This window comes from Plecotus auritus (assembly GCF_963455305.1).
Source record: "Plecotus auritus genome assembly, chromosome: 5".
Taxonomy (NCBI): Eukaryota; Metazoa; Chordata; class Mammalia; order Chiroptera; family Vespertilionidae; genus Plecotus; species Plecotus auritus.
In genome coordinates, this window is record NC_137776.1 from 103,508,751 (window position 1) to 103,528,625 (window position 19,875).

General features: G+C 42.7%; 1 protein-coding gene across 2 annotated transcripts in view; it reads right to left on the reverse strand.

The window, feature by feature from the left end:
• Positions 1 to 19,875, reverse strand: part of IARS1 (isoleucyl-tRNA synthetase 1) — a 109,719-nt gene that overhangs the window by 68,255 nt on the left and 21,589 nt on the right. For both annotated transcript variants that reach the window (XM_080670826.1, XM_080670827.1), the window contains exon 7: positions 5,618 to 5,765. In XM_080670826.1, coding sequence (XP_080526952.1) covers positions 5,618 to 5,765 — 148 coding nt within the window. The remainder of the gene's footprint in view (positions 1 to 5,617; positions 5,766 to 19,875) is intronic.

Sequence of the window (19,875 nt, forward strand, 5' to 3'; positions counted from 1 at the left end):
TTCCTTCTTGCCCTTAGAAATGATTAAAGATGGGATTTTAGTGCCATCCAGACGAATTGCCAAAATACAGGAAACACGTGCACTTTCATAAGCAGTGGAGGGAATGTACGCCAAGGAGGCACCCCGCTGTTCTATTATTGTTTGAGATGATTGGCCCATAAACACTGCAGTTTCATCCATAGCAATCATGTGGGAAAGATTGTATTTAGAGAAGTCAGCATCATCAATAAAGGACTTGAATGCAAGTGCTCGCTTAATAACTTGAGTATCTTCCAACCTAAACAATGTTGTAGATCTTCTTAAAGACAGTTCACTTCGCTGAAGGAAATTATCCAGCCAGTGTTGTGATGCTTTGAAGTCTTTGGGGGCTATGTCAAACTGTGGTGCCATTGCAAGGGCAAATTCTTGAATCTGAGCCCTATTCACAACCAAAGCCTTTGCTCTCCTGTCAACAACCCATTCACAGATCAGGTCTTCCAGCTCGGAAAATAATGGTTGCCGACCTGATCCACACTTGCGCTTTTTAGCATTTCCCTTGTCCACTTGTTCAATGAGGTTACCATACTCTGCTCGCCATTTTTGGACCAATCGGATACTCAACATCTTCTCTTTGCAGAAAGCAGTTAGGTTTTGGCCCCAAGAGTCTTCCACTATTCCCTTTTTTTTTTTTTTTTTAAATATATTTTATTGGTATTTTACAGAGAGGGATAGAGAGTTAGAAACATTGATGAGAGAGAAACATCGATCAGCTGCCTCCTGCACACCCCCTCTACTGGGGATGTGCCCGCAACCAAGGTACATGCCCTTGACCGGAATCGAACCCGGGACCCTTCAGTCCGCAGGCCGACGCTCTATCCACTGAGCCAAACCGGTTTTGGCAACTATTCCTTTCTTGTACTCCACGGAGTAGCTTTTTCTTTTTGCGCTCATTTCTACCGTAGGGGTAAAAAAAAAGGAATTGGGGTATCAAGGTGGGGGGAGGGGGATCACTCAAAATGACACAGGGGGGATCAAAGGGGGGAATCAAAATGGCACAGGAGAATCAGAGGGGGGATTACCATTTTAGTAACCCCGTTTGATCCTCCTGTGTCATTTTGATTGTCCCCTCTGATCCTCCTGTGTCATTTTGATTGTCCCCTCTGATCCTCCTGTGTCATTTTAAGTGATCCCCCTCCCCCCACCCCTGTGCCACTGAACACCTTCACCAGACATCCCCCCTACCCCTTTATCAGACATTTACCCCCTGGGGCCTGCCTGGGGACTGTCACTGGGCTTGCTGGGGCCTGGATCTGGGCTGGAGAAGGGTCTGCCACTGACTGAGAACCTTCAGTCATCATGAAGGTGGCAGCGAGCATCAGGTAGTGTCACCAGAGACAGACCAGCACTCACCACCTTCACTGCGTCCTGTCCGCTCTAATCCTCCTGTTCTTCTACACGCATATGCGAAAGTCTCCTCCTCTCTCCCGCCCCTCGCTCACCGCTCACTCCGAACTCTGCTCCGCCTCCACACAGCAGTGACGTCAGGACTCCGCGTAACGTCACTGGTTGCTAGACGCCAGTCGGGGCAGCCCTAGTGACCAGTTTACGGTACATTAATTTTCATTCTGAGACAGAGCCTGGGGCCTTATTTTCGGGGGGTGCCTTATATTTCACTCAGAAGGAAACCTGTAAGTAGGTCTTATTTTCGGAGGATGTTTTATTTTCGGGAAAACACGGTAACAGTGGTTTGGCTTTTTCTTGTCTGTGAAGCTCTTTATCTGACCTTCAATTCTAAATGATAGTTTTGCTGGGTAGAGTAATCTTGGTTGTAGGTTCTTGCTATTCATCACTTTGAATATTTCTTGCCACTCCCTCCTGGCCTGCGAAGTTGCTGTTGAGAAATCAGCTGACAGTCATATGGGCACTCCCTTGTAGGTAATTAACCTATTTTCTCTTGCTGCTTTTAAGATTCTGTCTTTAACCCTTGGCATTTTAATTATGATGTGTCTTGGTGTGGGCCTCTTTGGGTTCCTCTTGTTTGTGACTTTGTGCTTCCTGGATTTGTAAGTCTACTTCTTTCACCAGGTAGGGGACGTTTTGTCATTATTTTTATTTTTTAAAATATATTTTATTGATTTTTCTAGAAGAAGGGAGAGGGATAGAGAGTTAGAAACATTGATCAGCCCTAACCGCTTTGGCTCAGTGGATAGAGCATCGGCCTGAGAACTGAAAGGTCCCAGGTTCGATTCCGGTCAAGGGCATGTACCTTGGTTGCGGGCACATCCCCAGTAGGAGGTGTGCAGGAGGCAGCTGATGGTTGTTTCTCTCTCATCGATGTTTCTAACTCTCTATCCCTTCCCCTTTCTCTCTGTAAAAAAACCAATAAAATATATTTAAAAAGAAAGAAAGAAAGAAAGAAAGAAAGAAAGAAACATTGATCAGCTGCCTCCTGTGCACACCCCTTACTGGGGATGTGCCCACAACCAAAGTACATGCCCTTGACCGGAATCAAACTTGGGACCCTTCAGTCCACAGGCTGATGCTCTATCCACTGAGCCAAACCAGTTAGGGCTTGTTGTTATTTTTTCAAATAGGTTTTCAGTATCTTACTCGCTCTCTTCTCCTTCTGGTACCCACATGCGAATGTTGGTACGCTTGAAGTTGTCCCACAGGCTCCTTACATTTTCTTCATATTTTTGGATTCTTTTTTCTTTTTGCTCTTCTAATTGGGTCTTTTTGCTTCCTCATATTCTAAATCGCTGATTTGATTCTAGGCATCCTCTATTCTACTGTTGAATCCCTGTAAATTATTCTTTACTTCAGTGAGTGTATGCTTCATTTCTGACTGGTCTTTCATGTCTTTGAAATTCTCACCAAGATCCTTGAAAGTCTCACTAAGTCCCTTGAAGCTTAATATTCTTGAACAACCTTATATCCATTGTTTTGAACTTTGTATCCAGTAGTTTATTTGCTTCCATTTCACTTAGGTGTTTTTCTGGAGACTTTTTTTTTCTTTTCTTTCATTTGTGACATGTTTCTTTGTCTCCACATTTTGGCTGCTTCCCTGTGTTTGTTTCTATGTATTGGGTAGAGCTGCTGTGTCTCCTGGAATTGGTAGAGTGGCCTTGTGTACTAGGTTTCCTGTAGGGCCCAGTGGCTCAGCCTCCCCAGTCACCTGAGCTGGACACCCTAGCTGTGCCCCTGTGTGAGTTGTGTGCACAGTCTTGTAGCTGAGCCTTAATTGTTGTTGGCATCACTGGCAGGAGTTGACTTCCAAGCCTGTGAGGACCAGCTGGGACTACTGAAGGAGAGCTGCTGTACAGGAGACACCCCTATGGAGCAGGATTTGCTTCAATGGGGCTTTGGTGTTCACTGAGTCTTACCCTTGAGTGTGTAGCTCATGGATGTGTAGGGCTTTAATCTGGTGTGGTGTGAAGCTGGCCACTGGGCACATTGGCTCTGGGGCCACCTGGCAGGATCTACAGATGGCTGCTACTTGTATTGGGCTTGGAAGTGCCCAGGAGAGGCCCAGTGTGAAGCAAAGCAGGCTGATAGTGGCAGGTCTCACTATGGCTTATTTGAGAGATTTTGGGAAAGTCTGAAGTGTGAGCCAGGACAGGCCATTCATATGAAAAAGCCGCTGCAAACAGTTTGAGTGGGGCTGCAAATTGGAATGGGTGGTGTCTTAGGAAATCACCAGGGCTGAGCCAGGAAATAACAGTGTGAGCAGGGCTGAGGGAAACTTTGATATGGCTGCCAGCTCTGAGATAGGAGAATTCTCAGCATAGGAACAACGACCCCTGCCAGTATGTCTGTCTGGGAAAGCTGCCCCCAAGTTCTGGCTCTGAGGACAGACAATTCAATTCCTCCCTGTATGTCCCTGGGTACCCCCAAGCCGCTGCCCCAAGGGCTTGGATTTGGAGGAAGCGGGACCATGTAAGTTCATATGCCGGCCCTTTAAGAGGGACTGCCGGGGTCTGCAGCAGCCTCCAGGTCACCCAGCCACAGTCCCCACTAGTTTTTAAAGCCCAAAGTTATGGGGACACATCTTCCCAGCTCTGAAACCCTGGGCTGGAGTTCTGGGACCCCTTGCTCCTCATGGGAGGCCTCCACAGCCAAGATTTCCCTTCCAGTTATAAAAACAGCACATGTGAGTATTGGACCTGCCCGAGTAAAAGCTATTCTGGACCAAGTTGACTGTCATAAAATGTGGAATTTTTTTTTTCTGGCCTTGAGTTTTTCTTTTCTTTCCCTGTCTTCTTCCTTCCACTCTTAGAATTTCCTAAGTGTTGAGAGCCATGTAGCCCACCCAAGTTCCATGGGAAAAGAAGCTGTGCTTGGGACTCTTGTAGACATCACCCTATGAACTTCTTTATCTGGCTGTTTATGTGTAGCCTTTACAATACCCTTTTGTAACAAACTGGTAATCTAGTATGTACAATGTTTCTCTGCATTCTGTGAGCTGCTTCAGCAAATTAATAGCATCTGAGGAGGAGGTCCTGGGTTAGCCAGAAATCTATGTGACAACCTGGACTTGCAATTGGAGTCTAAAGTGGGGGCTGGTGGTGGGGGCAGTCTTATCCAATTGAGCCCTTAACCTTCAAGATCTGACGCTAACTCCAGACAGCTAGTATATGAATTGGGTAAACTGCTTGGTGGTGTTTAAAAAACACACATCAGAGCCCTAGCTGAGTGGCTCATTTGGGGGAGCGTAGTCCCTTACATCAAAAGGTTGTTGGTTCCATCCCCAGTTGGGTGCATATGGGAGGCAACTGATCAATTTCTCTCTATTTCTCTCTCTCTCTTCTGATCTCTAACACATCCTCAGTGGAGATTAAAAAGCAAACAACCCACACACATCAGAGATTCCTACGAATGATGAGATGCCAGCTCTCTGAACCTTCAATACTTCATCTATAATGGGGGCATGATGTGCAAAGTATGCTAAAATCGAAAAATTATAAAGGAATATTTACTTTTATATCTGCACTATTTTACTTTTTGGTATGCTATATTTTTAATCTGCCAAAGAGAAAAGCACAGAGCCAAAATGGCCTCATTCATGCTAAAAGCCCATGATACCAAACCCAGGTTTATTATTTGATCTAATTGTTGTCTCAACCTCTCCCAAAAACAATCTTAATCAACAAGTCTGGAATTTTCTGGTCAACCCAATGAGGTAATCTGTGGCATAGACTCTGACCATATCCACCCCAAAGGAAAAGGAAGCAATCTGAATAACAAAAAAACAAACAAACAAAAACCTTTGCTATTAGCTTCCTCAAAAAATACACACATACCAAACAGATGTCCCAGTCTAAAAATAATCCTTTCTTTTCTTTCCCTAATAGCTCTCCTTGCCCCACCCCTCTTCCTATAAAAATGCATCATTTTGTACTATCCTTAGCAGCAACCTTCTACTTACTAGATGGGATGTTGCCCACTTATCAAAGCCAATTTAGACCTTCAAATTTAGTTGGCTGAATATTGTTCTTTAACAGATTAGAAATGAAAACAAAACAAAACTCTTTTACAGATTATTGTTTACTCCACACAAAAAATTTAATGTTTACTCTTTCCCAAAATGTTAACAATTACCATATCAATATTAATCATAAGTCATCAGGCTCACACTTACCTTTAATCTTTACATACTGCATATCTGGATTAACACAGAGGGCAAGGTTACTAGGCAGAGTCCAGGGAGTAGTTGTCCAAGCAACCAAAGATATATTTTCATCTTCCTCCAAAGGAAAGGTAACAAATATTGAAGGATCTTGAACATCCTCAAATAAAATGAGACAAAGTATTTTTTTACAAAATCCATAACAGACATTGAAGAAAAAGAAAATAATCCTAAAGAAGAAATAGATTTTCAGAGTAAACTGAGCTTTTAAAAAACCATATGCCACATTTATAAAAAAAAATACAAATCAAGAAATTCCAAATATATTTTTTAGTATACTTTAAAAGTTTTAACAATTATACATTGTATAATGACATTATGGTCAATGGACTATAGATATGGTGGTGATCCCTTAAGATTACAATGGAGCTGAAAAATTGCTATAGACTAGGCTAATGATGCCATAGGTTTCCTAAGGTCACAAGGCAATGTATTACACAAGCACTTATGTTAGGGGCAAAAATAGAATATTGGGGACTAGCTCTGGTTATGGAAAATATTAATCATGCTCTGTTAACCATGACTGCCTTGTGTTGGTTAAAGAAAGGACTTTCAGACCTGGCTGGGAGTTGTATGCCCCTAGGCCCAGGGAGTCAACCTTGGAACCATTCTCATTCAAGAACTGCCTATCATCATGGAAAGATTAACAAGATAACGGCCTTGTTGCCCAAACAATGGAGTCCCACCCCAGCCTCCTACTTCCCCAGGCCTGTAATCCCTACTTCCCCATGTAATCCTTGTCCTACCCTATATAAGCAGCAGGCATATGGGGGAGAGGGGGCTGCAGAACAGATTTTTGTGGATGACCTGCTGCTCTCCCTTACTGCTGGCAGTATTGGAATAAATGCTCATATATGATTCAACCCTGTCTCTGCTTAATTGGCTCAAGTAGTGACAGGCAGCATGGACCCACTGATTGCCCGGTTATACTTAGTAGCATTGCCTTACAATTGTCTACAATGTTCAGTATAGTAACATGCAGTGTATACAGCATGTAGCCTAGGAATTGTAGGGAAACAGAATTTGTCAATTAACAAAGGAAACAGCAGATATGGGAGAAGCTCTGAAAACCAAGAAGTTAGCCTTTTTTAAAAGACATTTACATTTGTAAGAGAAAACATCACTTGCAAGGGTGTCTCTACTCCATATACCAGGAAGAGGAAGAACTTATCATTGGAAACTTTTATCAATGCAGAAAACTATGTAAATCCACTTAGCAACCTTACTTTGTTTGCTGTGATTTTCCTGGTAACCTCCCACAACTGATTACCCCACCCCCCCACCCCACAACATCTCTTGCCTTCAGCTGAAAACAGTTACTCAGTTTTCCTAGGTATCTACCATGTATATAGGAGGTATACATGCTATTTAACTCTTTTGTTTTTCTCCTGTTAATCTGTCTTTTATTACAGAGTATTTGAGCCAAGAACCCAGGAGGGTAGAGGGAAATTATTTTCCTACCCCCAAAGAGCAATAAGCTATACCATGTAGCCTAGGTGTGTAGTAGGTTGTACTGAAAGGGCGGGGAGACTCCATGTTCCTTTTGTTCCATGACTTCCACCTCGTGGAGTCAGGTTCCTGCCCTAGAACCTCTCCAAGAGCCCAACCCACACCTTTGAATTAGCCAATAGAAATGCAAGGGAAAGTAAGCCTCGCCCTGCCCCCATGTGCAACCTGACCCCGACCAATCAGCGGAGGCCACACTACCTCACCCCTCCTACCTCTCCCAGGCCCCCTATAAATCAGCGCGTTTGGGGTCTGGGGCCTCTCTCTCTCTCTCTCCACCTCGCTGCTGCGCTGGGTTGTGTGTGTGTGTGTGTGTGGGGGGGGGACTGGGCTCGAGCTAGCTCGATTAAAGGCTCTTTGCTTTTGCATCGGACTTGGCTCCCTCGTGGTCTTTGGGAATCACGAAATCTGGGCATAACAGTACCATCTAGGTCTGTGTGCATGCACCCTGATCTTCTTGCAAGGACAAATGGACCTAATGGAACCTTAAGCAGCCATGCCTGTAGTCACAGATCAAACATTTTAAGTGTATCAATATGGATATATAATGCAGGTTTCACTATTACAATGATCTATCATAAAGTGGTACACAACAAAATAACTGTTTAGGAAAAGTTATTCTTTATTCAAAAATCTAAGTATGAGTCATTATGAAACACCATATACATGAACTTATAACACACCAAAATTTTAACAGAGTGAAATGCTTGGTCTCTCTGACTCCATCTTGTTTAAGCCTGCTTTGTTCCCAGGGCCTTACAGCTTCTACTTAGTTTTGCAAATAGACATGCTAGTCATTGGGAAATTCTGCTCCGGGCTCCCAAGGAGATAAAGGAAGTATATACAAAAGTGATTATCTACGATTTGAATGGACTCACATAAATTAGAGTAAACACATCAGAACAAGGAAGTTTTACAAGTTTCCTTGGACCCCTGCTGGCGTTGGAATGCCTGCAGCTTTAATCACCTCTTTGCCTCCTGTCTTCCTCTTCCCTTGACACAAAAGGCTGAATTCTATACTTTCTGGAGATGGTTTTTTAGGATGCTAGCGGCTAGCTAGCCTGTCATCTTGTTGGCTGCTGGCTATCTGAATAAAGTCACTTTCCTTGCTCTATTACCTTATCACTCAACTCACTGGCTGTAGTGCAGTAAGGAGTAGGAACTTGAACTCATTAACAATAATTCAGTTCATCCAAGAAAAACAATACAAAACAAACCTAGAGGCAACCAACACACAATCATAGAATGGCGAAAGTGAAAAAATAAAATGCTAAGTGTTGGCAGGATGCAGAGTAATCAGAACTGTCTAGTGGGAGTATACATCAGTATAACCACTTTGAAGCACTCTATTCAAGTATCAATTAGAATGGAAGGCAGCAAACCAGAGCTCACAAGCCAAATTTGGTGTGTCCTGTTTTCATACAGCCCAAGAGCTAAGAATGGTTTTGACAGAGTTGAGTACTTGATTCAGAAACCATTTGGCTCACAAAGCCTAAAATATTATGTGGCCCTTTACAGAGTTTGCCAACTTGTATATTGGAGCTAAATGTAACAACTGACTCAACCATTCCAGTCCAACAGAAATGTGTACAGTATATGCCCCAAGACAAGTTCTAGAAAGTTCACAGAAGCACTACTGATAAGAAACAAACTGAAAATTAGTGAAATGCCCATCAACAGTAGTATAAATAAATTAAATATCAGGTAGTAATGAAAATAGTGACCTACAGACACACAAAATGGACGACTTTAAACGTAATCTTGAGCAAGAGAAGTCAGACACAAAAAAGAACACATTGTACAATTCCATTTATACGTAATTTAGAATCAGCAAACAACTCAATGCAGTTGAAAGTAGGGGTGAGGTGTGTTTAACCTGAAGGGACCATTAGATGGGAGAGCTACTGACAGGCTGATAAGGTTCTTTAATCTGGCTGCTGGCTTCAGAGATGTATTCATTTTGTGTAACTACATGGAGTAGAGCAAGAAAAGGAGCAAAAAAAGTCTTATCATTAAAACAGGGAATAGGCACTAAGATGTAAACATTAATTTAGTATGTATAGAAATGACAGTTCAAAAATAAGCTTAAAAAACCCCTTTAATTGGAATCCTAAATAAAACACTAACTAGTATTGTTTTGCTCCTTCTATATATCTTCTAATGGTTTCCATATATTTCACAATGAAGATGAAGTTCCTAACAAGTATTTTTCTATACCCAAAGCTGGCCTTCCCTTTGAAACAGTTGGAGGGACTTTCTCCTGAAACTCAATTTACTTCTGCACAGCTTGCTCTTTCCAAAAAATAAAAGGTATTTGTTTACTTATGGAAGAGAATAACCTTTGAAAATTCTAGGCACTCACAAGCTATTATGGAGATCTAACATGTAAAAATTTAGTTGCCAAAGGAAACCCAGCATTTACATTTTCATAGTAACATTGTTACGATGAAAAAGGAAGTTACACCTTTCAAAACCACTCAAATATCTATTAAAAGAATGACATTGACCCTGACTGGTTTGGCTCAGTGGATAGAGCGTCGGCCTGCGGACTCAAGGGTCCCAGGTTCAATTCCGGTCAACGGCATGTACCTTGGTTGCGGGCATATGCCCAGTAGGGGGGTGTGAAGAGGCAGCTGATTGATATTTCTCTCTCATCGATGTTTCTAACTCTCTCTCCTTCTCCCTTCCTCTCTGTAAAAAAATCAATAAAATATATTAAAAAAAGAAAAGAAAAGAATGACATTGTAACCTATTTGCTGTACGAAACACTATATAACAGTTAAAAATAAATTTAGCCCGGCCAGCGTGACCCAGTGGTTGTGTGTTGAACCAGGAGGTCACGGTTTAATTCACAGTCGGGGCACATGCCTAGGTTGCAGGCTCAATCCCAGCGTGGGGCGTGCAGGAGGCAGGTGATCAACGATTCTCTGGCATCATTGATGTTTCTCTCTCTCTCTCTCCATCTCCCTTCCTCACTGAAACCAATTAAAAAATTTTTTTTAAATAAACAAACTTAGAAAATTCCAGGATGGCTGCAGAGTAGCTGGAAGCTGTAGTTCCCACCCCCAAAATAGGTTTACAGCTAAATTATAGAACAATCAACCTGAAAATCTAATTGGACCCTAGCTGTTCTGAAATACTATAACCAAGGAGTACAGAATAAACCACTTAAGAGACTGGTAAGAAGGGTGGAGAAGAGGCAAACCAGAGGGATACTGCGATTGTGGAACTTCCTCCTCCTAGGATTGTGGGTTATCAATCCCAAGTGGGGATCCCAAAACCAGGGAAAAAGAGTGGGGAAGAGGAGCCCCAATGATGTCTGGTGGGAGTGTGTGGGGATTCCGTCTACCTGCGAGGCTTGGACAGCACCATCTCAGGGCAAGAGCACTCTTTAAAGTTACAGCACCAGTCTGTGGAGTTTACTAGACTCCTACTGCTGGAGAGGCTGTGGAGGGTTCTGCCGACCACACCCATCAGAGACTTAGTGGCAGCGGGGGGTAGATGGGTGGGTGTCCAGGAAGCCATGCAGAGCTGGGATTTCTGGACTGTATCGCCCAGGGGCCAGATGGGCGAGGGCTGGGCTGGGCATTGCAGGGAGACAAGCCCAGGCTCCCCTGCAGGTTCAGCACTATATTAGCCTGGGAAGGATAAGTGCCCACCCCCAAATGGAGACTGATTGGATCAGCCCTGCCAAGTCCTAGATAACCTTGTTGGGTGCAGGCTCTATGGGGGAGGGGAGAGTAGCTCAGAGCAGAGACATTCAAAGCATGAGACCCTCGGAGGCTATTGGCTAGGGTGGGATGAAGTGCTTAGCCACGTGTGAGCTGGACCAACATCCTCCTCAATGAAGACTCTTGATCTATCCTCCTGACCCCAATGGAGCTGAGCTTAGTCTCACAGTGGAGATGGCTGGTTGTACCCAACCTGAACCTGCAACAAGCCCCCTTAGGGGGAACTAGAGTTGAAGACTCTGGCAGAGAAAGGGGTTTGGCTTTGAAGAAGGGGCTAATTTCCCCTCATTGAGTGCCTTACAGTGTGGTCCCCCAGTAGGGGACCTACTAGCCCTATCTTGGTTAGCCTGGACTCATCCTACAGTCTCTCCGAGGCAGACCTTGGAATCTGATGGGGCAGCAGAATAGCTGACAAGTGAAGGTGGACCTTGGGGAGCCTTAGTACTTTTACAGATCTGTGATCAACTCTGAGCTGGAAGAAGCCAGCCCTTTTACATGGATTGGCCCCTCCCATGCACACTCAGGTCCAGTAGACACATACACAAAAATTGATCCGCGTGGTAGCTACAGACAGGTAGCCCAAAGCTGTTTACACACAATGTCTGAAAGCAACCTGCAACTGAATCCCACCCAAGTGGACCCAAGAACCAACACAACCAATGGTAGGCTTCAGACCTCACCAGAACTCAACCCTATTAGCCACAGGGAGATGATACGGGCAGGCACCAGACCCTGCCAGAAAAATCCCACCTTGGACACAATGTCTCAAGGTGATTGAGGTTTATCCTTATACTAGAGGCCTGGTGTACGATATAAGTGCACAGGTAGGGTCCCTAGGCCCGGCCGGCGATCAGGGCCTTCCGGCTGCTGGCCAGGGTCTTCCTTCGTTCCACGCTGCCCCTTGTGGTTAGCGCATGTCATAGCGAGAAATCGGTCTCCTGGTCAAACTCCTGTGGGGACAATTTACATATTAAGCATATATATATATATATATATATATATATATATATTCGTCCAACCTGAAGGGTTAACTCCACCCACAAAAGGGCATTCACCCCCAACTAAAATAGGGGGTGCACATAACTCACAGAAACATTTCTGGAACATGGAGCTCAGGTGATCTGGGAGATTGTGCTATTGAGCTCAACAAGACATCTCAATATGACACCTGCACAGCAGTTTGCACACTATAGTCTGGATTTATCCCCAGCCAGCCAGCCCTGGGTTTACCAAACCCACAAACAGTCCAATAGCAATCAAGACCCAAGTAAAACAGGAGGGCCCCACAAGGGACATTCGTAAAACAGAGATTGCACCGGTGGGTCTGGCAGAGAAAGTTCACAAGTTCAGGAAGCACAGAGACCCATCAAGATGAACCCAATAACTTTACATAAGGTCACCATACCAAGGCTGGGTGTTATAACAGATCTATTTATATATGCAAAGTGTCCCCTTGGGAGTTCAACCAGCAGACCAGGAGTTCAATCGCTCACTATGACGTGCACTGACCACCAGGGGGTGGCGCGGAACGAAGGAAGGCTCCAGCCGGAAGCTAGGAAAGGAAGGCCCTGGCCAGTAGCCAGCAGCCAGGGAAGGCAGGCCGCAGTGGGCAGCTGGAAGGAAGGCTCCGGCTGTCAGCCAGAAGGCCCCCACTGGCCCTTATCACTGGGCAGGCCTAGGGACCCTACCTGTGCATGTGTTTTGTGTACCGGGCCTCTAGTTTAATACATAGAAACAATCACAAACAGCGAAAATGGGGAGACAAAGAAAGAGACCTCAAATGAAGGAACAGGAGGAATATAGAGAAAAAAGGTAAACAATAGGGAGGCAAGCAATGTACTGGTTATAGGGATGCTCAACTAACTTAGTGAGAACTACAACAGCATGAAAAATGACATAATAAAAACCACGAGAAAGAACCAGTCAGAAACAAAGAATATGATGTCCAGCATCAAGAATACACTGAAAAAGCTCTAGCTGGTTTGGCTCAGTGGATAGAGCATGAGCCTGTGGACTGAAGGGTCCCGGGTTCAATTTCACTCAAGGGCACATACCCATGTTGCAGGCTCTTCAAGGGCACATACCCATGATGCAGGCTCGATCCCCAGGAGGGGGCATGCAGGAAGAAGCCGATCAATGATTCTTTCTCATCATTGTTGTTTCTATCTCTCTCTCCCTCTCCCTTCCTCTCTGAAAAAAAACAACAAAGAATACACTGAAAGAGAAAACGGTAAGTTGGATAAAGCTGAGAATTGAATCAGCAATTTTGCAAACAAGGTAGAAAAGAATACCCAATGCCGAAACCGGTTTGGCTCAGTGGATAGAGCGTTGGCCTGCAGACTGAAAGGTCCCAGGTTCGATTCCAGTCAAGGGCATGTACCTTGGTTGCGGGTACATCCTCACTGGGAGGTGTGCAGGAGGCAGCTGATCGATGTTTCTCTCTCATTGATGTTTCTAGCTCTCTATCCCTTTCCCTTCCTCTCTGTAAAAAATCAATAAATGTTTAAAAAAAGAAAAAAAGAATACCCAATTAGAACTGCAAAAAGAAAAAAGTATTAAAAAGCATGAAGACAACCCAGCCAGTATGGCTCAGTGGTTGAGTGTCAACCTATGAACCAGGTCACTGTTGGATTCTTGGTCAGGGCATATGCCCAGGTGGTGGGCTTGATCTCCAATGTGGGTCATGCAGAAGGCAGCCGATCAATGATTCTCTCTCATCATTGATGTTTCTATCGTTCTCTCCCTCTCCCTTCCTCTCTGAAATCAATAAAAATATATTGGAGAAAAAAAAAAAAAAAAGCATGAGGATAGTTTAACACATTAAGCGCCATGTCAGTCACCGGTGACTGACACTATACTTTCTGTTTGGATCTCATTAGTCTCCGGCCGCCAGCATATGAGTGAAATCAGATATCGTGGGCTAAACAGAAAGGTAGACAAAACAGGCTTGGCGCTTAACGTGTTAAGGGCACTTTGGGACAACATGAAATGTAAGGACATGCACACCATAGAGGCCGCATAAGGAGAAGAATGTGAGCAAGGGATGGAGAACCTGTTTGAAGAAATCAAGAAAGAAAACTTCCTTAACCCAGTGAAGAAAAAAATTACACAAGTTCAGGAAGCACAGAAACCCATCAAGATGAATTCAAAGACACATCATAATTAAAAATGGAATAGGTTAAAGAAAAAGAAAGAATGATAAAGGCAGCGAGAGAAAGACAGTGACCTTATAAGGAAGTTCTCATAAGGCTATCAATTGATTTGGCACCAGAAACATTACAGGCCAGAAGGGAATAGCATGAAGTATTCAAAATAATGAAAAGCAAAGACCTCCAACCAAGACCATTTTGCCCAGCAAGGGCTATAATCTAAAATAGAAGGTGAGAGACACAGACACACACATACTGAGTTCATTACCACCAAACCAGCATTGCAAGAAATGTTAAAGGGACTGCTTTAAAAAGATTAGAGAGGACATAAGTATAAAGAAAAAATGGCAATAAATAACTACCTATGAACAATAACCTCAAATGTAAATGAATTAAATGCTCGATTCAAAAGCTGAACAGATAAGAAAAACATGACCCATATATATGATGTATACAAGATTCCCACCTCAGGAAAAAAGATTTATGGAGGCTGAAAGTGAAGGGATGCAAAAAAAATATTCTCCGTAAATTAAAAAACAAAAAGCAGGAGTAGTAATACTTATATCTGACAATAGACTTCAAAACAAAGGCCATAAAATGAGACCCAAAAAGGTAACTACATAATACTAAGAGGAAATAACCCTTGTAAACATATATGCACTCAATATAGGAGCACCTAAATATAACAAGAAAATCTTGGCGTATTTTAAGAAAGAGATTGACAGCCCTAGCTGGTTTGGCTCAGTGGATAGAGCGTCGGCCTGGGGACTGAAGGGTCCCAGGTTCGATTCCGGTCAAGGGCATGTACCTTGGTTGCGGGCACATCCCCAGTGGGAGGTGTGCAGGAGGCAGCTGATCGATGCTTCTCTCTCATCGATATTTCTAGCTCTCTATCCCTCTCCTTTCCGCTCTGTAAAAAATCAATAAAATATATTTAAAAAAAAAAAAAAAAAAAAAAGAGATTGACAGCAACCTAGTTATAGTGATTGCAACACCACACTGGCATTACTGGATAGATCTTCCAGACAAAATATCAACAAGGAAAGAGCCACCTTAAATGACACACTAGATCAGATAGATTTAATTGATATTTACAGAATAATATAAACAAAGATTTGAACATTCTCAAAGATAGACCACGTGCTAGGACACAAAATTAAGTCGTAACAAATTTAAGAGTGAAATCATATCAAGCATCTTCTCAGGTCACAATGGCATGATACTAAATATAAACTATAATTAAAAAAAATTAAAAATTTTGAAATACATGGGAGGCCATATAGCATATTATTCAGCAATGAATGGGCTACATTGAGGCCAAGGAAGAAATGAAAAATTGCCAGGAAAAAAAGAAAATGAACACACAATCTGTGGGACAGAACGAAAGCAGTCCTGAGAAGGAAGTTCATAGCAATACAAAAGATCTATGAACCAAGAGTTGGTTCTTTGAAAAGATTAACAAGATTGATGAACCTTCAGCCACACTATTCAAGACACAAAGAGTAAAATCGGAAATGAAAGAGGTGAAGTATAAACCAACATCAGAAATACAATGGAGTGTAAGAAAATACTATAAACAACTTGGACAACATGGACAAAATGGACAAATACCTAGAAACATACAATCTTCCAAAACTGAATCAGGAAGAATCAGAGAACCTGAATAGACCAATTGCAACTAATGACACTGGAAAGTAATTTTTTAAAATCTCAGAAAACAGAGAGGAGAAACCAAGATAAACATAGGTAAACACCTAAACTGCTGCCTCGCACAACAATTTCAAAACTACAACTAAAAGACAAAACGGACATCATCCAGAACCACAGGAAGGCTGGCTGAATGGAAATTCTACAACTAGAAGAAAAGAGAAAAGCACACTGAGATTCATAGGAACTGCGGAAGGCAGAGGTACGGAGACTCACGTGTGGAGAGGGCTGGCAACTGAGTACGCGGCTGACTGGCTTTCTCAATCAGGAGGGAGACAAAAGCTCCAGACTACTCTGAACTCCACTTCCGGGCGAGAGTCTGGGGACCCAGACTCTTTTGGGGAGAAACTGCACTGTCTGGCAGTGGGTGAAACTAAAGGGCGGCTTTCTCTCAGAGTTGCTTGCAGCGATTACCGTGGCACACTGAGAACCAGGGGCCTCTTAGGGCAGGGCTGATGGGAAGCCATCGCTGTTTGCTCTGCCCTGAGATCCCGCCCCACGAAGCCATGGCTGATTGTTCCGCCCCATCCATGCTGAGCACAGAAGCTTTTGCAAGTCTTATCTCATAAGGGTGTCTCCAACACAGAAGTTCTCCCAGCGTAGACACAGCTGATCCTCACAGCCAATTGGCCTGGTGGTCAATTCCTCCCAGTGATACCAACAACAATCAAGGCTTAACTACAACAGAACTGTGCACACAGCCCACAAAGGAGTGCACCAAGAGTGTCCACCTCAGGTTAACTGGGGAGGCTGAGCCACTGGGCCCTATAGGACACCTAGCACACAAAGCCACTCTATCAACACAGGGAAGCAACCAAAATGCAGAGACAAAGAAACAGGTCACAAATGAAAGAAATGGAGGAAAGCAAACGACTGGATATAGAGTTCAATATAAGGTTTTTTAAGAATTTTCTAGAAAAGGCCGATAAATTTAGTGAGACCCTCGAGGATATGAAAAAGGACCAACTAGAAATTAAGCATACACTGACTGAAATAAAAAATAATATACAGAGATCCACCAGCAGACTAGAGGGTCACAAGAATCAAGTCAAAGATTTGAAATACAAAGAAGCAAAAAACACTCAACCGGAAAAGCAAAAAGAAAAAAAAATCCAAAAAGTTGAAGATAGTGTAAGGAGCCTCTGGGACAACTTCAAGTGTACCAACATCAGAATTATGGGGGTGCCAGAAGAAGAGAGAGAGCAAGATACTGAAAACCTATTTGAAGAAATAATGACAGAAAACTTCCCCCACCTGGTGAAAGAAATAGATTTACAAGTCCAGGAAGCACACAGAACCCCAAACAAAAGGAATCCAAAGAGGACCACACCAAGACACATCATAATTAAAATGCCAAGAGCAAAAGACAAAGAGAGAATATTAAAAGCAGCAAGACAAAAACAGTTAGTTACCTACAAGGGAGCACACATACGACTGTCAGCTGATTTCTCAACAGAAACTGTGCAGGCCAGATGGGAGTGGCAAGAAATATTCAAAGTGATGAAAAGCAAGAACCTACAACCAAGATTACTCTACCCTGCAAAGCTATCATTCAGAATTGAACGTCAGATAAAGAAGTTCACAGATAAGAAAAAGCTAAAGGAGTTCATCACCACCAAACCAGTATTATATGAAATGCTGAAAGGTATTCTTTAAGAAGAGGAAGAAGAAGAAAAAGGTAAAGATAAAAATTATGAACAACAAATACGTATCTATCAACAAGTGAATCTAAAAATCAAGTGAATAAAAAAATCTGATGGACAGAATAAACTGATGAATATAACAGAATCAGCGGCATAGAAAGGGAGTGGACTGACAATTCTCGGGGGGAAAGGGGTATGGGGGGTGCGGGAAGAGTCTGGACAAAAATCGTATACCTATGGATGAGGACAGTGGGGGGGGGTAAGGGCAGAGGTGGGGTGGGAACCAGGTAAAGGGGAGCTATGGGGGGAAAAAAAGAGGGACAACTGTAATAATCTGAACAATAAAGACTTATTTTAAAAAAATCTCAGAAAACAAAACTCCAGGAACAGGTGGCTCCACAAGCAAATTATTTTTAAATCTTTGTATTGGTTTCAGAGAGGAAAGAAGATAGAGAGATAGGAACATCAATGAGAGAGAATCATTGATTGGCTGCCTCCTCCATGCCCCACCCTGGGCACTGAGCCCGCAACTGGGGCATGTGCCCTGACTGGGAATAGAACCACAACCACTGAACCATGCTGGCCAGGCTCCACAGAAAAATTTTACCAAACATTCAAAGAAGAACTAACACCTATCTTCCACAAACTATTGCAAAAAAAATTAAAGAGGAGGGAAGACTTCTAAGCTCTTTTTACAAGGGCAGCATTGTCCTAAATACAAATGCAGATAAACATCACATAAAAGGAAAATTATAGGCCAACATATTAATACAGATGGTAAAATCCTCAACAAAATATTAGCATATTGGATCCAGCAATACATTAAAAAAAATTATACACCATGATCAAGTGGGATTTATTCTTAGGGTAAAAGCCTGGTACAATATTCACAATTCAATAAATGTGATATATCACATAAATAAAAGAAAATATAAAGCTCACATGATCATATCAATAGATATAGAAAATAATTCAAGCCTGGTTGTTGTGGCTCAGTGGTTGAGCATGGACCTATGAACCAGGAGGTCACGGATTGATCCCCAGTGTGAGGCATGCAGGGAGCAGCCAATCAACAATACTTTCTTCCTTTTTCAAATATTTTATTGATTTTTTAGAGAGGAAGGGAAAGGGATAGAGATTTAGAAACATTGATGAGAGAGAAACATCGATCAGCTGCCTCCTGCACACCTCCTACTGGGGATGTGCCCGCAACCAAGGTATATGCCCTTGACTGGAGTCGAACCCTTCAGTCTGCAGGCCGATGCTCTTATCCACTGAGCCAAACTGTTCAGGGCCTCAATGATTCTTTCTAATCACTGATCTCTCTCTCTGAGATCAATAAAAACATATTTTAAAAAAATTAAATAGAACCCAGCACCCAGTTATGATAAAAACTCTTAGCAAAGAGGGATTAGGGAGATCATTCCTCAACATAATAACGGCCTTTTATGAAAAACCTAAAGCCAACATTATACGTGACACGCAAAAATTAAAAGCATTTCCCTTAAGATCAGGAACAGGATGGCGATGTCAGTCTTTACCACTCTTAAGGAATCAGACAAAAAAAAGAAATGAAAGGATTCCAAATTGGAAAAGAAATAAAACTATTATTATTCACAGATAACATGATATTGTACATAGAAATCCCTAAACACTCCATCAAAAAACTATTAGGTCTAATAAATGAATTTGTCAAAGTAGCAGGATACAAAATTAATATTAAAAAATCAATGGCATTTTTATATACCAATAATAAACTCTCAGGAAAGGAAAGTAAGAAAACAATCCCATTTACTATTGTCATTGCAGCATATTTTGGAGACAACAGAAATCATGTCCATCTCAGTAGAATTTGCAAGGATTAAATTGAATGTATGAAAAGCATTCTATAAGATGCCAAGTGCTTTCAGAATGCAAGTTTTAATATTTTCAAATTTGAGCTATGAAGTAAGAATTCCCCCCTAAAATCAATGTCCTTTAAAAACAAAGAGGGTTAGATAAATTTTTAGAAATGAAGTCACCTCTTAGATATACACACATGAGAACATATAGGTCACAGATAGTTTCAGAAGACTTACTGCTTTTACTATCTGTCTAGATAAGGTAAAGGAGTATCCTATAGAATAAGAGCATAATTGCTATGCAACCAATCAAAGAATAATATGTTAATGATATGCTAAGGCTACTCAACCACTCGCTATGACATGCACTGACCACCAGGGGGCAGACAGTTGACTGGTCGACCAGTCCCTATGACATGCACTAACCATCGGGGGCAGACAGTCGACCAGTTGCTATGATATGCACTGACCACCAGGGGACAGATGCTCCAACTTGTAGGTTAGCTTGCTGCTAGGGTCCAACCGATTGGGACTGAGCGAGACGGGCTGGACATGCCCTGGAGCCCTCCCACAGTTCCTCCATGGTTGGTCAACCTCCCGCGGCCCTCCCCGACGCCGATCGTGCACCGGGCC